This window comes from Myotis nattereri (genome assembly GCF_964212035.1).
Source record: "Myotis nattereri genome assembly, chromosome: 15".
Lineage (NCBI taxonomy): Eukaryota > Metazoa > Chordata > Mammalia > Chiroptera > Vespertilionidae > Myotis > Myotis nattereri.
This window is the reverse complement of record NC_138090.1, coordinates 56,491,989-56,505,424: the sequence shown is the minus strand read 5'-3', so window position 1 is coordinate 56,505,424 and position 13,436 is coordinate 56,491,989. Positions and strand designations below refer to the sequence as shown.

At 51.2% G+C, this 13,436-nt stretch overlaps 1 protein-coding gene across 1 annotated transcript; it reads right to left on the bottom strand.

Moving 5' to 3' along the window:
- Positions 1-586: 586 nt before the first annotated feature.
- On the bottom strand, positions 587-8,854 carry ZNF582 (zinc finger protein 582; the record flags this gene model as incomplete). Its single annotated transcript, XM_081107424.1, has 6 exons — positions 587-2,652; positions 3,578-4,770; positions 7,035-7,130; positions 7,373-7,499; positions 8,691-8,763; positions 8,817-8,854. 6 exons carry the CDS (start codon positions 8,852-8,854, stop codon positions 2,554-2,556), a joined length of 1,626 nt encoding a protein of 541 aa, XP_080963550.1. The 3' UTR covers positions 587-2,553.
- Between the last annotated feature and the right edge of the window lie 4,582 nt (positions 8,855-13,436).

The window sequence follows — 13,436 nt, the reverse complement described above, 5'->3', positions numbered from 1 at the left end:
AATGAGACACATTTGTGATCAAGGAGCCACTTGCGTTGAGGTGTAGTTTGAAATGGGTAACTGAGTCTCTGTGTGTGGATGAAACCCAAGATCAGAGATGAATGTGTACTTCATATGTAACAGGGTGATAGAGCCTTAGCAATGGAAGGAATTGGTTACCTATGGAAAGTGGCAGATCGATTAGTTGGTAGTAAGAGAAATAAGAAACTTTTCCACTCCCGTTCCAAGGTGACATTTTAGTTCACACTTTAAAAAAGGGAAACATCCAAATTCCACATTGTATGTTCATGTGGTTTTTAAGGTATGATTACAATAATTATTTAATTTTAGAGATAGGGAGAAGCATCCATTTGTTGTCCCACGTATTTATGCATTCATTGGTTGAATCTTGTAGGTGCCCTGACCAGGGATTGGACCTGCAACCTTGGTGTATGGGACAATGCTCCAATCAACAGAGCTACCCCGGCCAGGTGGCGAACTTATCTTCAGGGCCAGACAGCAAATGCAGGCTTCGTGGCCAGTCTTCCTCCAACCACTCAGCTCTGCCGGTTGTAGACAATAACTAAATAAATGAGCATGGCTGTGTCCCAATAAAACTTTATTTATAAAAACAGGCAGCAGGCCAGACTTGGTCTGTTGACCACTATACCTGGCAGAATTGGATATGACATAATGATAAATGGTATGGTTCATAAATAGAGCTTAAGTAACAGTCAAACATAAATTAAAAAGTAAAAATTTCTGGCAACTCATGATCTTGATAAAAAACAAAGTTCAATTTTAGGGAATTCTGAAACAATATTTCAAATAATACAAGACCAGGGAAAATTTATCACTATAACTTACAGGCATAAATAGAATCTTATGTCACACACACACACACACACACACACACACACACACACACAAAGCCCTAGCCAGTTTGGCTCAGTGGACAGAGCATAGAGCGTCAGCCTGGGGACTGAAGGGGCTTGGGTTCCATTGCATCAAGGGCACATACCTTGGTCAGGGTGCCTGCGGGAGGCAACCAATCAGTGAGTCTCTCTCACATCAATTTTTTTGTATCTTTCCTCCTGCTTTCCACTCTCTCTAAAAAGCAATGGAGCCCTAACCGGTCTGGTTCAGTGGATAGAGCGTCGGCCTGCGGACTGAAAGGTCCCAGGTTCGATTCCGGTCAAGGGCATGTACCTTGGTTGCAGGCACATCCCCAGTAGGTGTGCAGGAGGCAGCTGATTGGTGTTTCTAACTCTCTACCCCTCTCCCTTCCTCTTTGTAAAAAAATCAATAAAATATATATTTTTTTAAAAAGCAATGGAAAAATATCCTTGGGTAAGGATTAACAATAAATGTGTGTGTATGTGTGTGTTACGAGTGTTATGAACTATACAGAAATCAACTCGTACTTAGCCATAAAGAAAAATGTCAAAATTTAAAAAGTAGGTATTGACTTCTAGGCCACAGTTACCCATCAACTTTAGCAGAAAAAGGTTTCTCTTCCTCACAGAACAAGGCATCAAAGAAAGTCTCAGAAGTGGTCTCCTTGCCCAGTGTTGCCAGGTTTGTTGAGTCAGCTTCTCTGTTTTGTCTCTTGGTCCCAAGATGGCTGCAGTAGCTTTGGGCGTCATGTCTTAGAGGAAAATGTCTAAGAGTAGAAGTGAGAGGAGAGGGAGTCTTTCTAATCCACGTCTCTTCTGAAGGAGGAGAATCCTTCCCAGGACCCACAGGCCCCTGGAATAGACAGACCATCCTGAGCTGCAGAGGCTGAAAATCGGCACCTGACACCTTCAGATTCTAAGGCCAAGACACAGATGGGCCAATAGGAAGGGGAAATGAGTATGGCTATTAGGCAGGCCACCAACCCCTCCGTCCGTGACAGAAGGTATAAAAATAACCCCAAACAATCAAATGAGGTGGGAACTAAGACACCATCGCCTAAAATTAGTTTACTCCAGGGTCAGGAAGAAATAAAAACTCACATTATTGTAAGACGACCATTTTCTACTTCATCCTCTTGTAATAATTTGTTCCTTCATCATAGTGATGTTTGTTGTCCTCTCTTCTGGCTTCTTGAATAGTACAGTTAATACATTTGAGTATAATCTTACAGGTTTTCATGTCTCACAATATTTAAAGTCTGTTGGGATGTAAAAAAACTCTCATTGTCATCCTTTAAAAAATTTGAGAGAAACATGGATTCCCCCCCCACTCATTTATGCATTCATTGGTTGATTCTTGTATGTGTCCTGAGGGGATTGAACCTGAAACCTTGGCTTATTGAGACAATGCTCCACCCAATTGAGTGACCTGGCCAACCTCTTATTGCCATTTTTCTCTTTGCCATTTATTATAACTGCAAGATTTATTTCCTTGTTAACCCAAGAGTCATTTGGCTGTTTCCTTTTTCTTTTCTTTTCAGTTTCCAATACAATTTAAACCTTTGGCTAATGTTAAAATTATTACACGGGTAGTTAGAAAAGGTGAATCAAGAATGTATGAGAGACAAAACGTTTTCCAAAATTTCCCTGCTTCATTGATAATCTCGATCTAAACAATTTATACCCATAAAAAATGTTCTTCAGTATGAAATTTATGAGTCGGGAGGAAGGACAACTCTGAATGAAGGCATTCTGGCTTGTTGTATTCTTCGCCTTTCTGCAAGATGAAAGGAGGAAGCTGTGATCAGCCTGAGCCAATGGGGTCTCCTCATTCATGGATTGCATGACTAGCCTAGGCCAATGGGCTCTCCCTATTATTTCCATTCATCGATTGCATGACTAGCCTAAGCCAATGCGGTCTCCTTATTACTTCCATTCATGGATTGCATGACTAGCCTAAGCCAATAGGCTCTCCCCATTACTTCCATTCATGGATTGCATGACTAGCCTAAGCCAATGAGCTCTCCCCATTACTTCCATTCATGGATTGCATGACTAGCCTAAGCCATTGGGCTCGCCCCATTACTTCCATTCATGGATTGCATGATTAGCCTAAGCCAATGGGGTCTCCTCATTAGTTCCATTCATGGATTGCATGACTAACCTAAGCCAATGGGCTCTTCCCATTACTTCCATTCATGGATTGCATGACTAGCCTAAGCCAATGGGCGCTCCCCATTACTTCCATTCATGGATTGCATGACTAGCCTAAGCCAATGGGCTCTCCCCATTACTTCCATTCATGGATTGCATGATTAGCCTAAGCCAATGGGGGTCTCCTCATTAGTTCCATTCATCGATTGCATTTCTAACCTAAGCCAATGGGCTCTTCCCATTACTTCCATTCATGGATTGCATGATTAGCCTAAGCCAATGGGGGTCTCCTCATTAGTTCCATTTATGGATTGCATGACTAGCCTAAGCCAATGGGCTCTCCCCATTACTTCCATTCATGGATTGCATGACTAGCCTAAGCCAATGGGCTCTTCTCATTACTTCCATTCATTGATTGCATGACTAGCCTAAGCCAATGGGCTCTCCCCATTACTTCCATTCCTATGGCTGCTTGCTAACATAAGTTCTCTGATGATCAACAAGGGATAAGCGCTGATGGAAGGCTTTTCTACGTTTATCACATTCACCTGTGTTTCTCTACTTTGCCTTGTCCGATGTCGAAGAGTAGCGGGACCACGATCGAAAGTCCTCCCCCCTTCCTTACAGTCATAGGGCTTCTCCTCGGTGTGAACAACCTGATGCTGAGTCAGCTGGGAGCCGTGGCTGAAGGCCTTCCCACAGGCCTGGCACACGTAGGGTTTCTCCCCCGTGTGGATCCTGTAATGCACGGCGAGGTGCGAGACCCGCTTGAAAGCCCTCCCGCACGCCTTGCACGGGTAGGGTTTCTCTCCCGTGTGGATTCTCTGGTGTTGCTTCAGCTGTGAGCTCACCCGGAACGCCTTCCCGCAGGCCTGACATGCGTAGGGCTTCTCACCCGTGTGGATTCTCTGGTGCCGGATGAGCGTGGAGCCCTGATTGAAGGCCTTCCCACAGTCCTTACACTCATAGAGCTTCTTGCCAGTGTGAAGAGTCTGGTGTTGGATCAGCTGGGACCGGTGGCTGAAGGTCTTCCCGCATTCCTTGCAGGCGTAGGGCTTCTCCCCCGTGTGAATCCTACCGTGGACTTTCAGATGCGAGATCCGATTGAAGGCCTTCCCACACTCTTTGCACTGATAGGGCTTCTCGCCGGTATGAATGCGCTGATGTTCGATCAGCTGGGAGCTCCGGCCGAAGGCCCTGGCGCAGTCCTGACACGCGTAAGGCTTTTCGCCGGTGTGGACCCGCTGGTGCTGAATGAAGTTTGAACCCGAGTTGAAGGCCTTCCCACACTCCTTGCACTCGTAGGGTTTCTTGCCAGAATGAATGTTCTCGTGCTGAACCAGGCGCGAGCCGTACTTGAAGGCCTTCCCACACTCCTTACACTGATAGGGTTTCTCGCTGGTGTGGATTCCCTGGCGGCGAATGAGGAAGTCCTCTGGCCAGAAGGCTTCCCTACATGCGTCATATCCATAGGGCTCGTCCCCTGGATGGACTTTCCCACAGAAAGTAAGGGATGCCTGCGGGCTGAGAGGGGGCATTTCTTCAGGCCTGACGATCACGTGACTCAGACGTTCATCTGGATCCCCCCGCTGTCCGTCAAACTGGCTTCCGCACTCCCAGTTGTCTGGGAGACTCGAGGACTCGAGACCGTAACTCGGAAGGCTTTCCGGTCTCGGCCACTGTCCTTCAGAAACAGGCTGCTCTGGAGGTGACACCTTAGTCTCAGACCTGGCCTCCGAGGCTGAAAAAGAACGAAAGAGCAAGTATGCTTCTTGTTTTTTTCCTTTTGCAGAAAAGGGGACTTGTCTAGTAAAAACTGAAAATAATGCCAACAAGCTCCTGAATGTGGCTACCGAGGAACTGGGCAAATCGTACGGAGAAAGAGGAAATGCCATAAATGAGAAGAGGGAGGTAATCAAGAAGGTTGTAAGAGTAGTGCTTGGAAATGGCCTCTCTCTATGTATACACACACACACACATATATATACATATATATATATATATTTTTTTCCCCCCTCCTCACCCAAGGGTATATTTTCATTGATTTGAGAGAGAGAGGAAGGGAAACATTGACTGGTTGCCTCCCATACGTGCCCAACCAGTGATCAAACCCAGAACCTAGGTATGTGCCCTGACTGGGGCTCACACCTGAAATCCTGATGCATCAGGATGGCACTCTAACCAACTGAGCTACCTGGCCAAGGCCTAGACACAGTATTTTACAGTTAATTATTTGGACAACCAAAGAAAGAGTGTCTAAAAATCTTATGTATCATCTTAGCATTAAATGCTCTGGTTTTCTTATACGAAACTTGAGGGATCTCAAATAGCCAAACTATCTTGAAAAGGAAGAACAAAGGTCTCACACTTCCTGACTTCAAAACATATGACAAAGCTATAGCAATTAAAACAGTGTGGCACTGGCCTAAAGGCAAATATGCAGACCAACGGAACAAAAGAAAGAGCCCTAAAATAAACCCTCACGCGTGTGGTCAGATGATCTTTGACAAGGGTGCCAAGACCACACAATGAAGAAAGGACAGTGTTTTCCATAAATGGTGCTGAGGAACTTGGATATCGACATACAAAAGAATGAAGCAAGACCCTTACCTCACACCAAATACAAACATTAACTCAACATGAATAGGAGACCTACACAGGATCTAAAACTATAAAGCTCCTAGAAGAAAACAGGGGAAAGCTTTTATTTATTTTTTTTAATGTATTTTATTGATTTTTTACAAAGAAGGGAGAGAGATAGAGAGTTAGAAACATCGATGAGAGAGAAACATCGATCAGCTGCCTCCCGCACATCTCCCACTGGGGATGTGCCCACAACCCAGGCACATGCCCTTGACCGGAATCGAACCCGGGACCCCTCAGTCCGCAGGCCGATGCTCTATCCACTGAGCCAAACCGGTTTCGGCGAGGGGAAAGCTTTATGACACTGCATTTGGTAATACTTTCTTGGAGATGGCACCAAAAGCACAGGCAATAAAAGCAAAAATATACAAGTGGGACAACATCAAACTTAATAACTGGGCATCAAAGGAAACAGCGTGAAAAGGCAATGTACAGAATGGAAGAAAATATTTGCAAATCATATATCTGATAACGGGTTCATATCCAGACTATATAAAGAAACCCTACAACTCAATGACAAAAGCAACCCATCCCGATGAAAAAATGGGCAAAGGACTTGAACATACAGTTTTCCAAAGAAGATACACAAATGGTCAATAAGCATATGAAAAGATGCTCAACATCACCAATCGCTAGACAAATCCAAATAGAAACTATGATATCCTACCTCGTAGCTACGAGGACGGCCACTATTGAAAAAGAAGAAAAACACACCAAAGAACACAGTCACAAGAGCTGGCAGGGATGTGGAAAAATGGGAGCCCTCATGCCCTGCTGGTGGGAACGTACGATGGGGCAGTCACGTTGGGAAACAGTATGGAGGTTACTAAAAAAATTAAATCCCTACTGGGAATGGAGCCTGCAACCCAGGCATGTGCCCTTGGCCGGGAATTGAACCGTGACCTCCTGGTTCATAGGTCGACGCTCAACCACTGAGCCACGCCGGCCGGGCTCACTGTAATTCATTTAAATGTCAATGGCCGTGTGGCACCAGCCGCGCCATCCTGGAGAGCCCAGCATGGGTGGTATTTGGCCTGGCAGCGGAGAAGGTCCTGGGAAGGGAGATGAACAGGAAGGAACAGGCCGAGTCTGAGCCTGAAACCTAGAGACAGTGAGAGGACCCACCACAGGGGGCTGAGGGGGCTAGAGAGTGACAGGGGCAAGAGGCAGGAGATGCTCCAGGCAGGAGCATCTGTCAAGTGCTGCTGACAAGCCACCGAAGGTACCTCCTCAGCCTGACCTCTGAGCTTGGCGACTCAGAGGAACTATTTTCCACTTCAAAGGGCCGGCTTCCTCCCCTGCTGCTGGACGGTTACCTGCGCTGGCTTCCCTCCTCTTGCAAGCGCCTCACGCCTCACTCACCGGGGCACAGGCCTCCTGCCACTGCCTCCTCCGCCCTCCAGGGCTCCTTGCCTTGCTCCAGGAAGGCAATCACATCAGGCTTGGAAATGACGAGATCTGAACGCGAGAAAAGACACGACGCCCGGTGATGGTGCGGCCCCAGAGCTCAGGCCCAGGACCTGGTCATTCAGGATGAGAGGTCATAGTGGGAAGGCACAGCGGACGACCTGACAGTCACCTGAGGCCTGGCGACAACGTAGCTTCAGCCCAGGGAGCTGCCCTTTAACCCCTCACACTGACAAGGCAGGAACACCTCCACCCACGGGTCCCCTCCGACCTACCGGACCAGGCGCCCTTACCCAGAGAGCGCAGGTTGCTGTAGGTCTCCAGCATCACGTCCCTGTACAGGTCCCTCTGAGCAGGTGCCAGCCACTCCCATTCTTCCCGGGAGAAGACCACGGCCACATCCCTGAACAGGTCTGACCCCTGCAACAACGGGCAGGTGTGTTACATGCAAACCTCACGGGAACCTCTCTCGGTGGGAGGAGAGGAGGTGGAGGGAGTCTTTGCAGGAAAAGGCTGAAGCTGGGGCCTCTGAAGCGAGCAGATGACGGGAGAACACGGGTGTGAGTTCAATGTTCTTTTTTTTAAAAACAATTTTCTTGTGTTTTTTAAAAAAATAAATTTTTATTGATTTCAGAGAGGAAGGGAGAGGGAGAGATAGAAACATCAATGACGAGAGAGAATCATGGATCGGCTGCCCCCTGCATGCCCCTACTGGGGATCAAGCCTGCAATCCGGGCATGTGCCCTGACCAGAATGGAACCCAGGACCCTTCAGTCCAGGACAATGCTCTATCCACTGAGCCACACCAGCGAGGGCCTAATATGTTTGTTTTTTTTTAAAAGAATAGTTTTGAGCCCTAACCGGTTTGGCTCAGTGGATAGAGTGTTGGCCTGTGGACTGAAGGGTCCCGGGTTCGATTCCAGTCAAGGGCATGTACCTTGGTTGCGGGCACATCCCCAGTAGGGGGTGTGCAGGAGGCAGCTGATTGATGTTTCTCTCTCATCGATGTTTCTAACTCTCTATTCCTCTCCCTTCCTCTCTGTAAAAAAAAAATCAATAAAATATATTTAAAAAGATAGTTTTGATATTTAGAGAGAGAGGAAGGGAGAGGGAATGAGAGATACGTCAGTTGGCTGTCCCCTACTGGGGATCAAGCACGCAACCCTCGCATGTGCCCTTGACCAGAATGGAACCCGGGACCCTTCAGTCCGCAGGCCAACACTCTACCCACTGAGCCACACCAGCTGGGGTTTAAATGTTCTTGGACGTTCTTTTTTACTACACTCACCAAAGCTCTGGTACACAGATCTGGGGTGAAAATTAAAATCCAGCTGCGTGGAGTGTTCCCAACGGTGACTTACTCTGACCCTGTCACATACTAAATTCTCCAGGGGCGACCCAGAACTCCTACTTCGATGGAATCAAAGAAAAATAAACCCAAACCAAGAATTTTTTGCTAGAAGAGGGAACCGGGAGAGGACACAGGCGACCCGGTCTTTTCACTCCTGAGAACAGGAAGCTCTGAGCAACCGGAGTCTCTGGGACGGAGCCCAGGTGGGAAGGAAGCGCTGGGAACAGGAAAGCGAGTGTTTACAGGATCTAGAAACTCACCATGGACATGACGTTCGGAAAGTCATGGGCTGAGGGGTCCTCCTCAGGGCTCCTCTCGGGGAAGGCCAGAGTCCTGAGAGGGCGGAGCTGGGGGAGGAAACAGTGAACACGAGAGACCAGGCTTGCCTGGCAGCTCCCAGGATGCCCTGGTTACAAGTCCCCATCCCGTTCACCCCACCTCCCGACCAATCCGAGGGAGACAAGACAAACTGGGGCCCTCACCCAACTCCAAGAGACCCCCAGCTCCAGCGGCTGCGAGGACACAGGGACCCAGTGGCCTTTCTCTCCCGTTTCCCCGAAACAGCCCGAGAACGTCACTGGTGCAAATCCGAGATGGGGATGCTCAGACCCGGTCCAGTGACTAAGACCATGGGTATCCCACAGACAAGGAAGCCTGACCTCAGGCCAGAGAAAGCCCCAGAGAGCCGGCCTGATCCGGATCCGCCCAGCCAAGAATCACGTCTTCCCCAAAACCAGACCATCCGACTCTCATGCTCACAATGGAACACCTTCAGAAGTCTCGTGGGCACTTCCCCCAACTTCCAAGTTCACCAAGAGCCCACAGCCCTACTGAAGGCCCGGTGGACACCACGCCGTGGGCCCTACCTTGAGTCCACAGATAGAGTGTGAGTGCGGGGGGTCAGTTAGATGAAGCAGGTCCCACGCTCCATGATCAGCTCATAGAGAGGCCGCTGCACAGACATCACAGCGTGAGAAGCTGTGTGCACAGAAACATAAGCTGGAAAACAGAACCGAAAATTAGCTCAGAACAGGCCACAAGCAGGCAAGTGGTCGGGTCAATCTGGGCCCAGCCAGATGGTCGATGCCCACAGATAATCGTCGGGAGCGGCTCTAGGTTCAAGCCTGGGGCTGACCTGTGGCAGGGCCACGAACAAGTCCCAGCCGGGAGGGCAGAGCTCTCCAAGCACCGTGGTCGGCAAACTGTGGCTCGTGAGCCACATGCGGCTCTTGGGCCCCTTGAGTGTGGCTCTTCCTAAGCCTTAGGAGCACCCTAATTAAGTTAATAACAATGTACCTACCTATATAGTCTAAGTTTAAAAAACTTGGCTCTCAAAAGAAATTTCCATCGTTGTCCTGTTGATATTGGGCTCTGCTGACTAATGAGTTTGACGACCACTGTCCTAGCATAACTAAGCCTGACCTTGTAGCCCTCCCTAATTCCTTCCTTCCAAACCCAAGTGATGCCAAGACAAGAACATTTGTATACATGTTAATCTGCCCTTGTTTTTTGAATCAGACTGTAAAATAAAGCATCAGCTTGCAGGCTGGGCCTTTTGTGTCCTCATCCAGGCATGGGAGATACACCAAGCCCCAGCTGTATTCTCTTTGTCTTTTCTTCAATTCTTCACCGCCCCTCCTCAGGCTCACCCTTGGCTGTGCTGGTGCAGCATAATGAATGACATTCACAACTGGACCCTTTGTACAACCTAAGAACATTCAGCAAAATAAGTCAAACCCACCCCCCTGGGGACACATGGGGGGAGGGGGGCGTAAAAATCCTAAAAAGAAATTGGAATAGAAAACATCCAAGTGTTAAGAGTGACCTCACTTAACCACTTCTTGAGCTGTTTATAAAGGAGTTTAGGACAGTGCCCGGCACATGACTAATATTTTTTTCTTCTTCACAAATATTTCATTGCAAGTAATGCGTAGATGAGATAATTATGACTGTTCCTGGGAATCATGTAACGGGAATTTTTCCTTCCTCTGAGCACCGTTTTAGCATGCTCTGTCATATTTTATTGCATGAATGGCCCCGGATTTCCTCAACCCTTTCCCCACTGTTGGTCACAGATTTTGAACAAAATCATCTAAAATGTCCCCAAGGGTTAAGCCTCTGCTTCTAAATCTTTTGGGGCCTTGCAACTCTTGGTGAATGTCATGGAACAAGATTTCAGCCTAGATTTAAAAAAAAAAAAAAAAAAAAAAGACTCCATGCAAAATACCCGCAAGCAATTTCAGGGGTGGGGACCCCCTCCACACCCACCGAAGGGGTCTGGGGCCCTGGTGATGAGCTGTGACGCAAAAACGGAACGCCGGCCGGGCGTGCGTTGCGGGGGCCGATGGGAAATGTAGTCCGGAGCCCGAGAAGCCGCAGACGGATGATAAGGAAAGACGCTCCGGTTCCCCCCAGGCCCAAGACCCGCCCGGCCGCGGCGCCCACTCTCGCACTGGCCCCGGAGCGCGCGGGAAACTCCGGATCCCCTCACCTGCCGCCTTCTCGGGTCCGAGTGCCACCGAGACTGCGCCCCCCCCTCGCTGTCCCAGGTGAGCTTTCTCGTCGGTACCGGCGAACTCGTCGCCTGGAGCCGGAAGATGGCGCAGACGCACAAAGCCGCGCCGATGCGGCGTAGCGATTGGGCCGGCGCCGCAGTGTATTCTGGGAAACGTAGTCTCCAGGCTGTAAAGATTGCCGCGCGCCGCGAGGCCCGGTATCGCGATGCTTCGCAGTGGGCGGTACCCGTGTGCGCCCGTCGGGGGAACCCGACGGAGTGCGTTCTGCGGTGGGAGTTGCTGTGTGAGAACCGGTCCGTGGAGCGTGCAGTGTGCGTGCGATCGCCTCTCTGGTTGCGGGTGCGAGTGTGTGAGGGGCCGTGACCACGGGTGCGGCGCTGTTTGTGACGGTGTACGTCGTGTTTGGTTCCGACCCGGCGGTTGATGGGGACCGTTCGACGGTTGTGTGTGACGAGTAAAAGGACGTTTGGGCGAAAAAAATTGCCTCCGCCATTAAGGCAGCATTTCCGTGGAGCAGCCATGACCCCCGAAGGCTTGGAGGGAGGAAAAAGGCCCAAGGAGTTTGTCTGATAACCGATTGTAAGCATGGGATCTGTGTTGGAATAAATGTCGAGCATGGGGATGCCAGATCGGCAAAAACGTTTTACACGAGACGTCGAGGAGTTTTCTGTTACGGGGTGACCTCTCGGCCGAGTCCCCTTCCGCCCCCGTCAGCTCACGTCTGCGTGGAAGCGAGGGGAGCCCTGGATCCACACATCCCGAGCGGCGTGGTCCCTGTGGCCGGGTGTCCCCGGGTCCTGGATGCTCCGGCCCCGTGATGATGCCTGGTCCCTCCCTGTGGCCGGGTGCCCCCGGGTCCTGGATGCTCCGGCCCCGTGATGCCTGGTCCCTCCCTGTGGCCGGGTGTCCCCGGGTCCTGGATGCTCCGGCCCCGTGATGCCTGGTCCCTCCCTGTGGCTGGGTGTCCCTGGGTCCTGGATGCTCCGGCCCCGTGATGCCTGGTTCCTCCCTGTGGCCGGGTGCCCCCGGGTCCTGGATGCTCCGGCCCCGTGATGCCTGGTTCCTCCCTGTGGCCGGGTGCCCCCGGGTCCTGGATGCTCCGGCCCCGTGATGCCTGGTTCCTCCCTGTGGGCGGGTGCCCCCGGGTCCTGGATGCTCCGGCCCCGTGATGCCTGGTCCCTCCCTGTGGCCGGGTGTCCCCGGGTCCTGGATGCTCCGGCCCCGTGATGCCTGGTCCCTCCCTGTGGCCGGGTGTCCCCGGGTCCTGGATGCTCCGGCCCCGTGATGCCTGGTCCCTCCCTGTAGCCGGGTGTCCCCGGGTCCTGGATGCTCCGGCCCCGTGATGCCTGGTCCCTCCCTGTGGCCGGGTGTCCCCGGGTCCTGGATGCTCCGGCCCCGTGATGCCTGGTCCCTCCCTGTAGCCGGGTGTCCCCGGGTCCTGGATGCTCCGGCCCCGTGATGCCTGGTCCCTCCCTGTGGCCGGGTGTCCCCGGGTCCTGATGTGCATCAGGCCCCGGGATGATGCCTGGTCCCTCCCAGGACCAGGTGGGGCGGCTTGTCCTGGAGCCACGCGCAGGGTCCCCCGTGGAAATAGACACGCTGAGGATGGTCATCTGGAGCCAGAAGGGGAAGTGCTCACGCAGCACCCGGGACCCGTGCAGATGCAGGAAAAAGGACCCTCGCTCTGTCTGTGTCTGATGGTGGCAGCCAAGCTTGAAGGGGGAAAGACAGTGGGGAAAACAGCAGGGGGTGGGGGAGCCCCTGCTTCCAGCTCTGCCGGTGTCATTGGACGGAAGCTGCCCTCCTGCTCTCAACAGAAAACCAGGTAATGGGGCCCGGCCGCCCTGGCTCAGGGGTTGAGTGTCCACCTAGAAACCAGGAGGTCACGGGTTCGATTCCCCGTCAGGGCACATGCTCGGGCTGTGGGCTCGATTCCCCAGTGCGGGGCGTGCAGAAGGCCACCGATCCATGATCCTCTCATTGATGTTTCTATGTCTCTCCTTCTCTCTTCCTCTCTGACATCAATAAAAAAGTATTTTTTAAAAAACTTGCCGAAACCGGTTTGGCTCAGTGGATAGAGCGTCGGCCTGCGGACTGAGAGGTCCCAGGTTCGATTCCTGTCAAGGGCATGTACCTTGGTTGCGGGCATATCCCCAGTGGGGGATGTGCAGGAGGCAGCTGATCGATGACTCTCTCTCATCGATGTTTCTAACTATCTCTCTCCCTTCCTCTCTGTAAAAAATCAATAAAATATATTTAAAAAACAAAAAACAAAAAACTAAGTAACCTGTAATAAACTAATCTTTGCGGACGCCGGGCAGCGCCGATCCCCGAGAGGAGGGGAATGAAGAACTGCAGTGGCTTTCTCTCGGGAGGCATATTCCGGACCTCAAGCCGCTGACACCCAGCGACACAGTTTGGGGAGCCTGGGGTGACGGAGATTGGGGGGCGGAGCGGGGACCAGGCCTGTGCCTGTGGCTGGAGGGCGCG